The sequence below is a fragment of the Sebastes fasciatus genome, chromosome 2 (genome assembly GCF_043250625.1).
Source record: "Sebastes fasciatus isolate fSebFas1 chromosome 2, fSebFas1.pri, whole genome shotgun sequence".
Classification (NCBI taxonomy): Eukaryota; Metazoa; Chordata; class Actinopteri; order Perciformes; family Sebastidae; genus Sebastes; species Sebastes fasciatus.
This window is the reverse complement of record NC_133796.1, coordinates 19364552-19378722: the sequence shown is the minus strand read 5'-3', so window position 1 is coordinate 19378722 and position 14171 is coordinate 19364552. Positions and strand designations below refer to the sequence as shown.

Sequence of the window (14171 nt, the reverse complement as noted above, 5' to 3'; positions counted from 1 at the left end):
CTTAAATATCATGCTATTGCTGATGGTTCAACAGGAAAATAGTGCAAACCTTACAATGAAGTTATCTTCATCCCATAATATAAAACAGTATCAGTGTAATGTCTCATCCAATACAAAAACGACACTCATTCATTCAAGAGCTTGTACTCCTTTATTCATATAGATTTTACTTTTTTATGTAGGTTTATGGGTTGAAATTATTTTCATATATGTATTTATTGGTTTATACAACTGAGACATACCATGAAAACATTGTTGTAAATACATCAGAGGCTGTTTTTCATCTGTAGTCCCTGGACAGATGTTAAATGCTGTATAGTCACCATAAAAAGAAGATTATAATTTTAAAAGCTATTGAAATATTTTATAAGCATGCAGAGAAATATAACAAAGAGAATATTAAAGCAGCAGAGGGTATAAATGGAGTAAATATGATTAAAAGAAGGTTATTTTTATAAAAAGCTCACTATATCCTGACAGTTGTGCATGAAGCAGGTAATCTGAAAAAAATCATGTTCCTCTGTGTCCTCCGGTGTTCCTAATGGCATCTGCAAGATTTCACAGACCGGAGGAAAACAGCCAATCAGAGCCGAGCTGGAGTCTGCCGTCTCTGAGCAGCTCTCAATCACTCGTGAACTCTGATCAAACGGTCAAACTAGGCAGCGCTGATCTAATATGAATCAATATTATGTTACTGTAATGCCTATTTCTCGCCTCAAATGTTTTCAGAAACATCTTGTAGTGTACTGTTTAGCTATAAAATTTGGAAGTTTGTGACCCAGCAGCCACGTTGAGATCTGTTAAAGAAATACCAAGCACCGCCCACCAGCCAGAGCACAGCCAATAGGAACACTTTCTCTCTGAAATGACCTGTGATTGGCCAAAGTCTTCCGTCACAGGCTAGATTTTTAAAGCCTGAAAACAGAGACATGAGGAGGTGCAAAGGTCTATTGAATTACAATATGCTGAAAGGTTATTATGGAAGTTTTGCCCAATGATGCCAAAAATATACTGCCTCCTGCAGGTTTAAGGAACCCCTTTTCTTTCATTGAGTAAACTGACGACCCTTGATTAAGTGACATATTCAATGCATAACAGTACAGACTGATATAAAGTGTACAATTAACCCAAATAGACAATGCAATAACTGCAGGAAGTTTGTGCAAAACGAGCTATTTGGACGAATTTTGCAGATTATTTCCTGTGAATTTTGCATCAGCAATTAGTTTTCCTGTTATTTTTAGGAACTTTTATTACAATTCTCTGACTGTAGGCTATTATGTATTTGTACTCTACTATGTATGTTTTTTTTATTATTATTTAACCAGCATACATACTTAATAATAAGCTTCTTTTTGACAAATTCAGTGTTTTCTTCTCCCTGATGCTTGGCCATTGTTCTATTAGCTCTTTGGTTGTTTTTTTTTTTTAAACAGAGTTTATTTATACATTTTGCTAATTCAACTCTTACAATCCATTGCACAAATATGTTTGGACTGGTATATATCTCTCGGCTGACCCTTTGATAGTATACCTAATTTTCTCCAACTTAATAAAATATAACATGTCTCTGAGCCATTGTGCAAATGTTGGAGGGTTGCAATCCTTCCATCTAATCAAAATTTGTCGTCTGGCCACCAGCATAGCAAAAGATAGAAGGTTTAGTTTATTGTTGTTTAACGTAAAATTTTGTGGTACCACCCCAAACAAAGCAAGACAGGCTGATGGTTCTAAGAATTTATCGGTAGTTTTGGAAAGCATATTGAAAATGAATTGCCAAAAATTAGATAGTTTAGGACAATCCCAAAACATGTGAATTAGAGTGGCCTGGTTCTGCTTGCAGCGGTCACACATGGGGTCTATATCGGATTTGAATTGGGATAGTTTAACTTTGGTCTAGTGCAGTCGGTGGAAAATTTTAAACTGCATGACAGTATGTCTCATACATATGGAAGATGAGTATATTCCCCTCATCATCTTTGACCAGATAGTATCTGAAATAACAATACCAAGGTCCCCCTCCCACTGATTTTTAAGGGAGTTAAGACTTGTCATATTTTCTCTCATTAATAAGGAATATATGTCACCTATCTTTCCCTTTCTGGATGATGTGATGTCATTGATTGAGTCTAGGAGCGTGTTTAGCGGCTGTGTAGGGAATTGAATGATATTTGAAGACATGAAGCTGCGAATTTGTAGGTATCTGAAAAAGTGTAACCTGGGAATATTGAATTTCTGAACAATCTGCTCAAAAGAGGCAAATGAGCCATTTATGAACATGTCTTTAAATGAACAAATCCCATTTCTCTGCCAACCACTGAATAAGGCATCCGTCAAAGGTGGCAGGAATGCATGGTTATTTACAATGGGAGCCAGTATTGAAAATGTACAGATCTCGAAGGATTGTCTGAATTGTTTCCACATTTTTAAAGAATGAATAACAACTGGGTTAGAAGTATATTTAGTAATAGGCTCTGAGTATGGCAGGCTAGAGCATAATAAGGCAAGTAATGAGGTGTTCTTACAAGAGTCTCTCTCTAGTATTAGCCATTCAGGCACAGCTGTTACTTCAGTTCCTTCCATCCAATAGGAAATAAATTTGATATTTGCTGCCCAATAGTAGAACTGAAAGTTTGGCAGACTAAGCCCTCCCTGCTGCCGAGGTCTCTGTAGTATAGCTTTGCGTATACGTGGATTCTTCTTACTCCAAATGAAAGAAGAAAGCTTTCTATCCAGGGAAATGAAAAATGTTTTAGTTAAGAAGACTGGTATAGACTGAAACATATAAAGAAGTTTAGGCAATAAGTTCATCTTTATAGCGTTAATTCTACCTGCCAGAGATAAGGGTAGCAGATCCCAACGATTAATATCCTCCTTGAGAGAGGACAGGAAAGGAGGGAAGTTTGCTGAGAAGAGGTCTTTAAAATTGTATGTGACCCACACACCAAGATATTTAATTTTGTCCATGCACACTTTAAACGGCACAGTACGAATAAACAGGGAGTCTCTTGCTGCCAAATTTATGGGCATCAATTCACTTTTTTGTGTATTTACTTTATAGCCAGAAACTTTGCCAAATTCAATTAAGAGATTAAGAGCTGCAGGAAGAGAGGAGGGTGGGTCAGACAGATAGAGTAGCATATCGTCTGCGTATAGCGAGACGTTATGTTCCAACCCTGCCCTTGTAATACCTTTAATATCCTTATTGCTACGCAAAGCTATAGCCAACAGCTCAATCGTAATCACAAAAAGAAGGGGGGACAGAGGACACCCCTGTCTCGTCCCTCGTGTTAGTTGAAAAGGAGGTGATATATTATTATTAGTACGCACTGCTGCCATTGGTGAACTATATAGAATTTTAATCCACGACAAAAAATTTGGTCCAAATCCGAATCTCTCAAGAGTACAAAATAAATAGTCCCACTCCACCCGATCAAAAGCCTTTTCGGCATCTAGAGATATCACCACTTCCGGTTCGTTGGGTGGAGAGGGACCATAAATTATATCGTATAAGCGCCTGATGTTGAAAGAGGGCAGTCGATTTTTTACAAAGCCCGTCTGGTCAGGAGAGATTATGGTTGGGAGGACTGTTTCAAGACGGCGAGCAATCATTTTTGCCAGGATTTTGCTGTCCACATTGATCAAGGAAATAGGACGGTAGGAACCACATTCCTGTTGATTTTTGCCTTTTTTCAGAATAAGTGATATGATAGCTTGTCGTAATGTTTCAGGCAGTGAGCCAGCTGACAGGGAGTCGTTATATACAGAGTTTAAAATTGGAGTCAATTGATTTGAAAATTTCTTAAAGAATTCCGATGGATACCCGTCTGGGCCAGGGGATTTTCCACATTGCATACTCCTGATGGCCATCTCAATTTCTCCAATTGAAAACGGAGACTCTAGCTCGGCAGCTGTCACAGGGTCTATATGAGGGATCTCAACACTTTGAAGAAATGATTTAATCAAGTAATCATCTTTCAACGATTCAGATGTATACAAGTTATGATAAAACCTCAAAAAGCGTGAGTTAATGTCAGAGTGATCTATACAGACCATTCCAGACTCATCCCGGATCTCAGGGATTGCCTTGCTGCTTTTTGGCGAAGTTGGTGTGCAAGGATCCTCCCTGTTTTATCACCATGCTCGTAGTATGTATGATGAGATCTAATCAGGAGGTTCTCAGCTTTTTGTGTGGTTAATAAATCAAATTCTTTTTGGAGGAGTAAACGTTCTTTAATGCCATCGGCTGATGGGGATGTTGCCAATTGTGAGTCAAGATTACCAATCTGAGTCATCAATTCATTAGCACGAAAATTTCTGGTTTTCCGTAGATGTGCGTTATAAGAAATAATTTGGCCCCTCAAATATGCCTTAAGTGCTTCCCATACTGTTGATGATGAAATCATTGGTGTTTGATTAATTTCTAAAAAAAAATCAATCTGTGATGAGATAAAATCTGAAAATGTTTTATCTGAAAGTAAAAGTGGGTTGAGTCGCCATGGTCTGTAAGCATTTTTTGAGGTTGGTAGATTAAGCTTCAGTTTAAGGGGAGCATGATCAGAGATTACAATCGCATGGTAGTCACATTCCTGCACCAAAGGGAGAAGCTCTTTGGTTGTTTTAACTGTGTACTTTTCTAATGCAGGATGAGGCTGTTTACTAGAGAGGGATGGCTCTGTGAATATGTGTTCAGGTCTTCACTGTCCTTATACCTTAAAATCAAGTGTCAGGGCGTGAAGCTTTGGCGCCCTCTAGTGGGGATCCAAACCATAGACTATATAGACTGTGGTTGGGACACCCAGGTTGGGAACCAGTGGTGTAAAATATGGACGTTTTTTTGGGGCTGTTTTTTTGTATTGCTTTGTTGTAAAGGAAGAAAGTAAAACAACAATAACAACAACAACATTGGTTTCATCCTGCACATTGCTCCCTTTGTTCAACATAGATAGATAGATAGATAGATAGATAGATAGATAGATAGATAGATAGATAGATAGATAGATAGTAACTTTATTGATCCCGAGGGAAATTCAAGTTTCCAGCATCACAGTTCAATAGTGCAAAACATGTTAGTAAAAAGGCAGTAAAAAAGTTAGAAGTGCAAAGTACAAAGTACAAAAAAATATACCAGATATAAAAATACAAGGAGATGAAGAAAACTGTTAAAACTGAATATAGTGCAGAGTAACCGCTGTGATACAGGACTATTAAAAAAAGTGAATTTAGTGCAGAAGAGACTGTGAAAAATGAGTATGGTGCAGGGTAACTACACTCCTTCTTCCCATCTGTCTTAAAGCCTTAATCTTATTGGTGTACTGCTTCATAACAAATTTCTGATCTAATCTCATCTTTTTTTTTCAATGCAGGCAGATGCTTTGGTTCTATGGTGGTTCCCACATGGTTCTCCATGCTGTGGTTGCTAGTGATGTGTCGGTCGCGAACGAGCCGGTTTAAAGAGCCGGCTTAAAGAGCCGGCTCTTTAAACCGGCTCTTTTAAGTGAACGATAAGAGCCAGCTCCTGTCCAAGAGCCGGTTTTTTTTTTCTTCCTTTTTCTTTACTTAATTCAAGGCAGTCACTGACTGTGACTGAATGTTGTGTTAATGACGTCCGTGCAACCAATCAGGTGATGACAGACAAGGATCATACGATCAAGCAGGGAGGGACGGGGGTGCACGGCGCACTGGCGGTCTACAGGTACAGAGCAGGAGGAAGAGGAGAGAAAGAGAGAGAGGAGTGTGATGCGCGAATAGCAGACAAGATGAATGACGGTCGGAAACGAAGCAGCATGTAAAATTATGTTATTCTGGAAATTACACGGTTTAGTATTATTATATTGAATAACTTAAAGGGACTATTTGTAACTTTCAGAAATGCTGCTTAACAGCGACACCTGTGGCCTTGAAATCAACGAAAGTCAGCGTCGAGCTCGCGCTTGCTCGCTCTAAATATACCTGAACGAGCATCGCTCAAAACAGTGAGGCGACACACGTCAGCTAAAACCACAACATCACTCTATATTTCAGCTGCTTGGCAGTAATGTTAGCTGACCAGACAAAGGTCTCTCCATGAATCACTGCTGATACTGTGTTTGCTTATCCTGCCTCAGCGCAGGCTCAGGCAGTGGGGCTCCTCAACGAGTTACGTTATCGCCTCCCGACTGCAGCCGGCAGCCGTAGATACACCGGTACCCGGTCGGTAACGAGACGACAACGTAACACGTGGAGGAGCCCCGTCACTTCACAAGACACGGAAAACCTCTGTTGGTCTGGAGGAGCTGCAGCATTTATTTCTGCACAAACGTCCCCTGTGCATTCACTAGATATTCTCAGAGCTAAACTAACTCTTCTGCAGTGTGGAGCGAGCGCGCGTTCATGTCTAGTAGAGGTGGAGCGAGTACGCGAGAACGCGCGATCTGTCTGAGTAATGGTAGGTGTCCACAGGCTCCGTGCTTTCCACGCTCCCCATTCATTGTCTATGCAAGCACCCGCGCAATGCATTCCGGTAGCGTGGCGTCGCGATTCGAGAGACTAGGCGTGCAGGAAGCCCGCTCCTCATTTGCATAAAGTTGAAGTCCTGGCTACTTTATGCAAATCACGGGCGTCCGACGCGACTCGCCGCCTCTCGAAACTCCCAAAGATCTTTTAAAATAAACGTTGTCGATCCAAAATAAAGACATATTCAGCAACTGCATGGCTTATTTCTCGCCTCAAATGTTTTCAGAAACACATTTCGGTGAACTATTTTCGTGAAATAAGAGAAGAAAGTTTCCAAACGAGCCTCCATACTGGTTCCGGTTTGAAGCAGCAGCCAACAGCGGGAAAGCGTTCGTCCAATCAGGAGCCGAGTGCCTTGTTTCTAGGGACAGCCCACCAAGCGTCCAATGTTGGGAAGCGTCGCGTCGCGTCGCCTCGCGATAAAAAACGCCCCTGTGGACACGTACCATGAGGGTAAGCAGGCAGCGGAGACGAGGCTCCGGCCACACGCGAGCACGCATGTGTGCCGACCCGCTACATTTATACGCTTAAAAAGTTACAAACAGTCCCTTTAAGTGATATATGTGCACAAATACTAATCATAGGTCAAAACAGCGCTAAATTTGGCTGAATTATAAAAGGCAGAAGTGGTAAAACGAAGAGCCGTTTGGGAGCCGAAAGAGCCGGTTCTTCTTGGTGAGCTAAGCCAAATGAACCGGCTCACTTAAAAGAGACCCTAATTCCCATCACTAGTGGTTGCGCTGCGTAATTGCGACAGTGTCGTAAAGCGCCAATGTTATGGTCGTAAAGTGTACCAGTCGTCCTCTGAGCTTTCAGTGGTTCTCAGTCGCCCTTCAACACGAAGAGTGTTTCTCCTTCTCAACCAAATCAGACAGCAGCTCAACGTTTAACCATGGCAGGGACACTGGCACGGAAAGCTGTCGACCACCTGAGGAGCAAAGACTTCAGGGACTATCTGATGAGGTTTGTATGATAGATGTTTCTATTATTAGCTCTCATGCTAAAGAGACTTCAGCTCCATGACGTTAGCTAATGTTTATAACATCCGGCTGACTTTACTGTCCTTATTTGTCCAGATTGTTATTCTAATATAACCCCATGACTATTTTCAACAATGTGTGTGTTAATATGTGTTTAATTGATATCGTTTCTGTCTGTTCTCAGCTAGTTTTCAAGGACAATTGTAGGATAGCACTCAGTTTACCTGTTCCCCCCGTTTAGGAGGCTGGCTGTAAATAGAGAGATGAATGTGGATGAACTTGTTTTATAAAATTGTTTTAACTAAACTACATTTAAAGTGGGGTCCTTGAAAGTGGGTCGTAACTTGTGAGAGGCTCTGAACATGGGTTGTGCTTTAAAATGATGTGTCAAATCTAACTTTAGAGCCAGATGCAAGCAGAGAGAACCACTTTGATGACCTCTTGACATGCTGTCAAGGTGTTGGTTAATGTGTATCTGATGTCCTGGTGGTGGTGGTGGTGGTGTGTGCACTTGCCACAGATTAGCAGCTTGGGTTTTAGAGTAAAGACTTAAGTTATGACACCGTTTGTTTGTTTGTTTGTTTATTAAGATCCCCATTAGCTTTTGCATAGCAGCAGCTATTCTTCCTGGTGTCCACATAGTTTACATGGTGACAACATGGAATGCCCATAATACCCTTACACACCCAAGAATACGTATTAATTACTAAAGTTTCTTGTTAAGTAATGCTCTTTTAGTGTTTTTTTAAAACCATATATATCATGTTGTTGTGTAAAATGATTTGGGAGTGAATTCCATTCTCTGTGTATTTGCTGTACTTTGACCTGATTTGGTTTTGGATCTTGGTAAAGTAAACAACCTGCAGCAGCCTGCCTTGTGGAATAATTCTGTGTATCTGTACTAAAGGATAGTTTTTTGTTGTCATAACATTCTTAATGAAAACCATCAATGAATACAGCAGTCTATTTCTCACTTCACACCGTGATGCAAGAGGCCATCTTTGTTTACATTGGTCAACTTCATTATCTATGGGTTATATTTCTTGAAGAGCTTTGTCTGTAACAGCTTGAAAATCCAGTTGAAAGTCCAACAAATGCATATGTGTGTGGGGCACATATTATGTATGGCCTTTGGCACCAGCTCTGGTGTTTCTTTGGCTTTCTGACAGAGCAATGCACTTTTTGTGTGTTTGTTTTGTCATTGTGTACAGAATACACCAATAAGTCTACCTTTAGCATGTGCTATGAATACTGTGGTAGACAGTTGACTGTAAACGTATTTAAATATTTTCATCTAGGTAGTAAAATGTTATCTCAAGATAAAGCAGGTGATTTTACTCCCAGCAGGACTTGAGCTCTTTATTGTACTAGTTTATTTGTGAATTGCCTGAAACAGACCTGTGGCCTATTTTCTCAGGTCCCCTAGCTCATATCAGTATGACTTATCTGTATGTATGTTCTCTTCTCTTTTATGTGGCCCTGAAAAATAAAACCTGTTCAACAGCACGGTAAGTACTCAAACTCTCTGTCCATCTGTTATTATATGTCTGGTTTATGTCTATCTTCCTGTTTGTCTTGTACCTAATATAGATGCATCGTTTTCAAATCTTTACTGTCATGTTTTTTTCTCCCACGTATTTTCTGTGTGCCTGTACAGCATTTCTGGGGTCCCATAGCCAACTGGGGTCTTCCTATAGCCGCCATCGCAGATATGAAGAAGAGCCCTGAGATTATCAGCGGCAGGATGACCTTCGGTATGACACACACACATGTACACATGTACTGATAAACCCAGATGTACACATGAAGAGCACACACAATACCCCCATCCTTTACTAGTTAACTTTGTTAGGGTTAGGTTTGTCATTTCTACTTTATCTCAAGGTTACTTAGAAATAAGATATTCTTTAAAGTACAGCGGCAATTCTTGTTAGTCACTTTATATTTATTGATATAAATATAATTTAGATGCTTAATATCCATATGTATGACACATTTGTGCACAGCAGTAGGTGGTTTATAAGAAGACAGTGCTGTAATAAACTATTGCCTGTGTGTTTTCTCCCTCCTCTCAGCTCTGTCCTGCTATTCACTGCTCTTCATGAGGTTCGCCTACAAGGTGCAGCCACGCAACTGGCTACTGTTTGCTTGCCATGTGACCAATGAGACAGCACAGCTAATCCAGGGAAGTCGTCTCATCAAATACAAGTAAGTGTATTGGAGAATCGTTCTGTAACACTTCAAACATTTTGAGTAAACACACACAAAACACTGATGTTGAAGTTAAAGAAGATAATTTCCATTAGGAGACATAATACCTTAACACATGTCAGGTTATTTACTTTTCTCCAAGACAAAGAAACCCTTTTTCATTGGTCAGCTTACTTAACTTATTCAAAGCTACCATCATTCTGACCAATTGGCAAACAGCCATGCGCTGATCACGCATTAACATGAAACATGCATGCTCTCCCCATGTAATTATGTAATGTCCAAACACACATGCCAGAGAGAAGAGGGCCTTTCTGTGCCCTCACGGCACATCTAGAGTCCATTAGCCAGGGGACAAGAAGAGGAAAACAAATACAGTCTTCAACTATACCAAGGAGGAAAGGGTACCAAAAGAATGAATGATAACTTTAAAGGACCAGTGTGTAACATTTAGGCGGATCTATTGTCAGAAATAAAATATAATATTAATAAGTATGTTTTTGTTAGTGCACAATCACCTGAAACTAAGAAGTGTGTTTTTGTTACGTTAGAATGAGCTGTTTATAGCTACATAGGGAGCGGGTCCTCTCTACGGAATCCGCCATGTTGCGCCGCAATGTTTCAACAGTAGCCCAGAACAGACAAACCAAACTCTGTTAACTTTTCCTGCTTGAACCGGGGTTGATAATGTTACTCGCACCTGTCGTCGCCGCCGCCGCTCTCTCTCTCTTGCTTCAACACTCACTTCCCACGTACACACACTCTCTACGCACCGTAGCTCTCCAACGCGCTTGGCACAGGGGAGAGGCTTCAGTTGGTTGCCATCTCCTCAACTCACCACTAGATACCGCCAGATCCTACACACTGGACCTTTAAAGATGATCTCTACATAAACAATATTCTAAGCTGTGATTTTGTTTTCATTGTGAACGAGTCATGTATCATGAAACGCTGTTGGGCAGAAAAAATTATATATTTCTAGTTGGTCTAGTGTCCATAGAAAAATCCCATCCTGTTGGTCATAATTCCACTTTAGCTTCTATGCAATGCTTAAGAAATATTAGTGATGTTATGAAGGCGGCTTAGCGGGCTACTATTTATGCCATTTACTTTGTCATGCAGCTTGTGTGTTCAGGTTTGTGTCATGTTATCCTTTTTTCTTTTTTTCATGTTATTTGTGATGATGATGATGATGATGATGATGATGAAAACAGTTGTCTTTCCAGTTATTTTCAACCTGGTCCTTATTTTGCCACCATGACTTTTGACCCAGTTCATCATTTCATCATTGAGCATTGTTATCAAAGTGACACTCAGAGTGACATGCCTTCAGCGCTTAATATGATACTGAGATTTAGGATAATAAGATATAGGTTCAAAATAACTGAAATAATCTTTAAAATTAAGATAAATAAAACAGAATTGTATTCACTCTTACTGTTTTCTATGTTGTTACAGCATGGAGAAGAAGAGGAAATCTTAGTGGCAGATGCAGAACGTGGCACCATGCTACTCCAACAGCGAACCTGGACATCAAAACTAATGCATCTAAACACAAACTTACCAAATCATTGAAACTGTGGCACTTGAACCATTTTTAACCTGATGTTACTATGATTGATCCTCCTCAAGTTTTAGTCACTTTTTACCACACAAACAGAAACAAAGCAGATGCTTTTCCTCCATGAATTAAGTTTTTTTTTCTTTTTAGATTTCTGCTATAATCAATTTAAACGCACAAAAATATAATGTGGCTGAATGTACACTCAGCTAACCAGCCTTGCACACTGACTGTTAAACACTTTCAAACTAGGCTAAAGCAATCATTATTCACCAATCATCTCATTTTAGGTCATCACCATTAATATTGTTTAACTTTCTTACCTGCTTAGTAATTTAAATATTAATGATATTTAATAGAGAACTTAGCCTGAGTTTAGTTTGTGCAAATATGTCCACACCATGGCAAATTATCACTTGCAAAGCATATGGATTGTCATTCATTGACCTTTATTTAAATGCAGAGGACACACAGAAAGCTAAGCTTTTTGTTTGTTGTGAAAATAGAGTGGCATGGTTTTATGACGGTATAATAAATAAGACAAGCTGCTTCTGTCAGTGCTGACCAAATGTACTGTGTGTTGTTGTCATATGTCATTCACATTAATTTATTGTCATTGTATAATTCACATTACATTTCCCTGATTAATGATTTGAATGTCTGGGTTTGTTCAAATAAACTGGCTATAACCAACGTCAACACAATTCAGCAAGTGAGTGATTTATTTGATTGTTTTTCATTAAGTTCAGCGTTGTAGTTGCAGTTCTCATTTGATTCTTGTTTGTCCTGTTCCATGTTAATTGTTAGGGATCAGTTGATCTTTACAGTATCAGATATTTCACCATGTAAATGTCAAGGAGGCCGCTACGCCGTGTTTACACTCAACACTTTGCTCTGCAACCTAATGCACTAACACTAAACACATCTTTTCAACAAAGTTAGAAAGTACAAATCAAATGAGCAGGAAATAATTGGTTGTTTCATGTGTTATGTATATACCCTGGTTTTTATGTGAAAACAATAGCTGAGAGCTGGATGAATATATTAAAAGGTTTATTTCGCCACCATTTTTAGCATACTTAACATTAAACAAATAGGAGTCAATCAATGTTGTCAAAACCAGTGGTTGAAGTATGATTCAGATCCTTTACCTAGGTAAAAGTAGTAATACAAAGTTAAAAAAAACAAAAACCTTAATGAGGTAAAAATCCTGCATTTTTACTTAACTAAAACTACACAAGTATTATTAGCGGGGCAGTTAAGCATAACAATGGTTCATTTTGCGATTAAAGCAACATATTTGGCACAGATGTAATTTTATATGTTATGAAAAGATATAGATATCGGGGCGCTGCAAATTTTGCCCCTGAGGGCCGTGACAGCCATTTTTTTCAAATTGTGCCATTCTATAGGTGTATATACAGTATATGGTTGTCATTCTATCATGAAGGCAAGGGGGTGAAGTTTGACTCTGAAGTGCTCATAATCCTTTTATTTGGTTTTCATGTTTTTCTCAGGTTAAAAGCTTTTGAAAGCACCCTTAAAAATAAAAATGGAAGAAACATGTCTGTGATCTTCTGATATCTGGTATAATCAGCTTGAACACCTTGGAAATCATCAAGACTCATAAAATCAGTTTTCTTCAACATTTTGGAATATTTAGCACCTATTCGCCATGGCTCCCAGGGCCAAATTTGTAGTAACCCGACATATATTTATTTTTATAACACATAAACCTGCATCTGTGCCAGATGTGTTAGTTTTATTGCAAAATGCACAATTGTTATGAATATTTCTATATATATTTCTATTCTATACTATAAGACCAGTGCAGTGGAAGAGAAACAACAACACACATATATACAAATATTCATCAAACATTTAGAGTATAGAGAAGTTTACATTTTCATGTAGAGACATATCAGTTCAGGTGAAGAAAGGTCATCATGAGCAGTGAAACAGACACAGGAAGGAGCACCACCTGAAGACATTCACACATTTACAGAAGAACTCATGAGAAGATGTCAAAGCAGAGAGTATAGAAGCAAAGAGACAAAACTCTGACAACAGCCGCTGCCGCCATTTTGGACTGAAAACGCTTCTTATATTCATATTTTATTGTTAAACACAGGCCATTTTGGTAGGATGTGACAAAAGAATAGAAATGATTTACTTTTACTTTTGTAAGACACTTTGTAGGCGGACGTTTTATTGGTGTCTGGTAGTTGCTTTCAGTCCAAAATGGCGGTAGCGTACACTGTAAACAATTGCTGTTCATTTAAAGCAGGATTTCAACAGTATTAACCTGTTATTGCTAAAAACAGTGTTTTACTGTTAATACAAAAGAAAACCTGTTAAATTACGCTCATAGGCCGTTTTTTAACTGAACTATAATGCATTCTTAAAAAACAGCACGTCTAAAGTATCATCAATAACAGTTTCATGCAGTATTGTTTTAATTCTGGGACCTGATCTGCACATGTGAGGCTTGTACATTGTACATGATTGTAAAATCAGTGAATTAGCTCTGTTCTTCACTCACATGTTGTTATGGTTTGCATTCTGTGCTGGTAGCCAGCTATAGACAGACATTTAGGGAAAAGTGTCAACAAGTCTATTATAGCCTTTTTCCTAACAAGTGTCTTTAATTCTATTTAGTGTGACTATTCCTATGTCTGTAACCTGCTAAGAATAAAAATAATGTTTATTAAATACAACCTAAATAGTGCATTAAAACAAAATCAGTAAGATAATGTAAAAGAAAGGTGAAAAACAGCTATATAATGTATCTTTAAACAGTAAATTAACTGTAAAATACTGTGAAATTAATAAAAAACAACCAGTTCAAACTGTATTTTTCATTAACAGTACAAAGCTGTAAATTTCAGCAACAGTATAATAATGTTGATTTTACAGTAACATAA

General features: G+C 38.8%; 1 protein-coding gene across 1 annotated transcript; it reads left to right on the top strand.

Moving 5' to 3' along the window:
* The first annotated feature begins 7268 nt into the window (after positions 1–7268).
* mpc1 (mitochondrial pyruvate carrier 1) lies at positions 7269–11951 on the top strand. The gene is made up of 4 exons (XM_074613155.1): positions 7269–7462; positions 9133–9229; positions 9551–9683; positions 11145–11951. The coding sequence occupies exons 1-4, from the start codon at positions 7388–7390 to the stop codon at positions 11167–11169; spliced, it is 330 nt and encodes a 109-aa protein (XP_074469256.1). The 5' UTR covers positions 7269–7387; the 3' UTR covers positions 11170–11951.
* The last annotated feature ends 2220 nt before the right edge of the window (positions 11952–14171 follow it).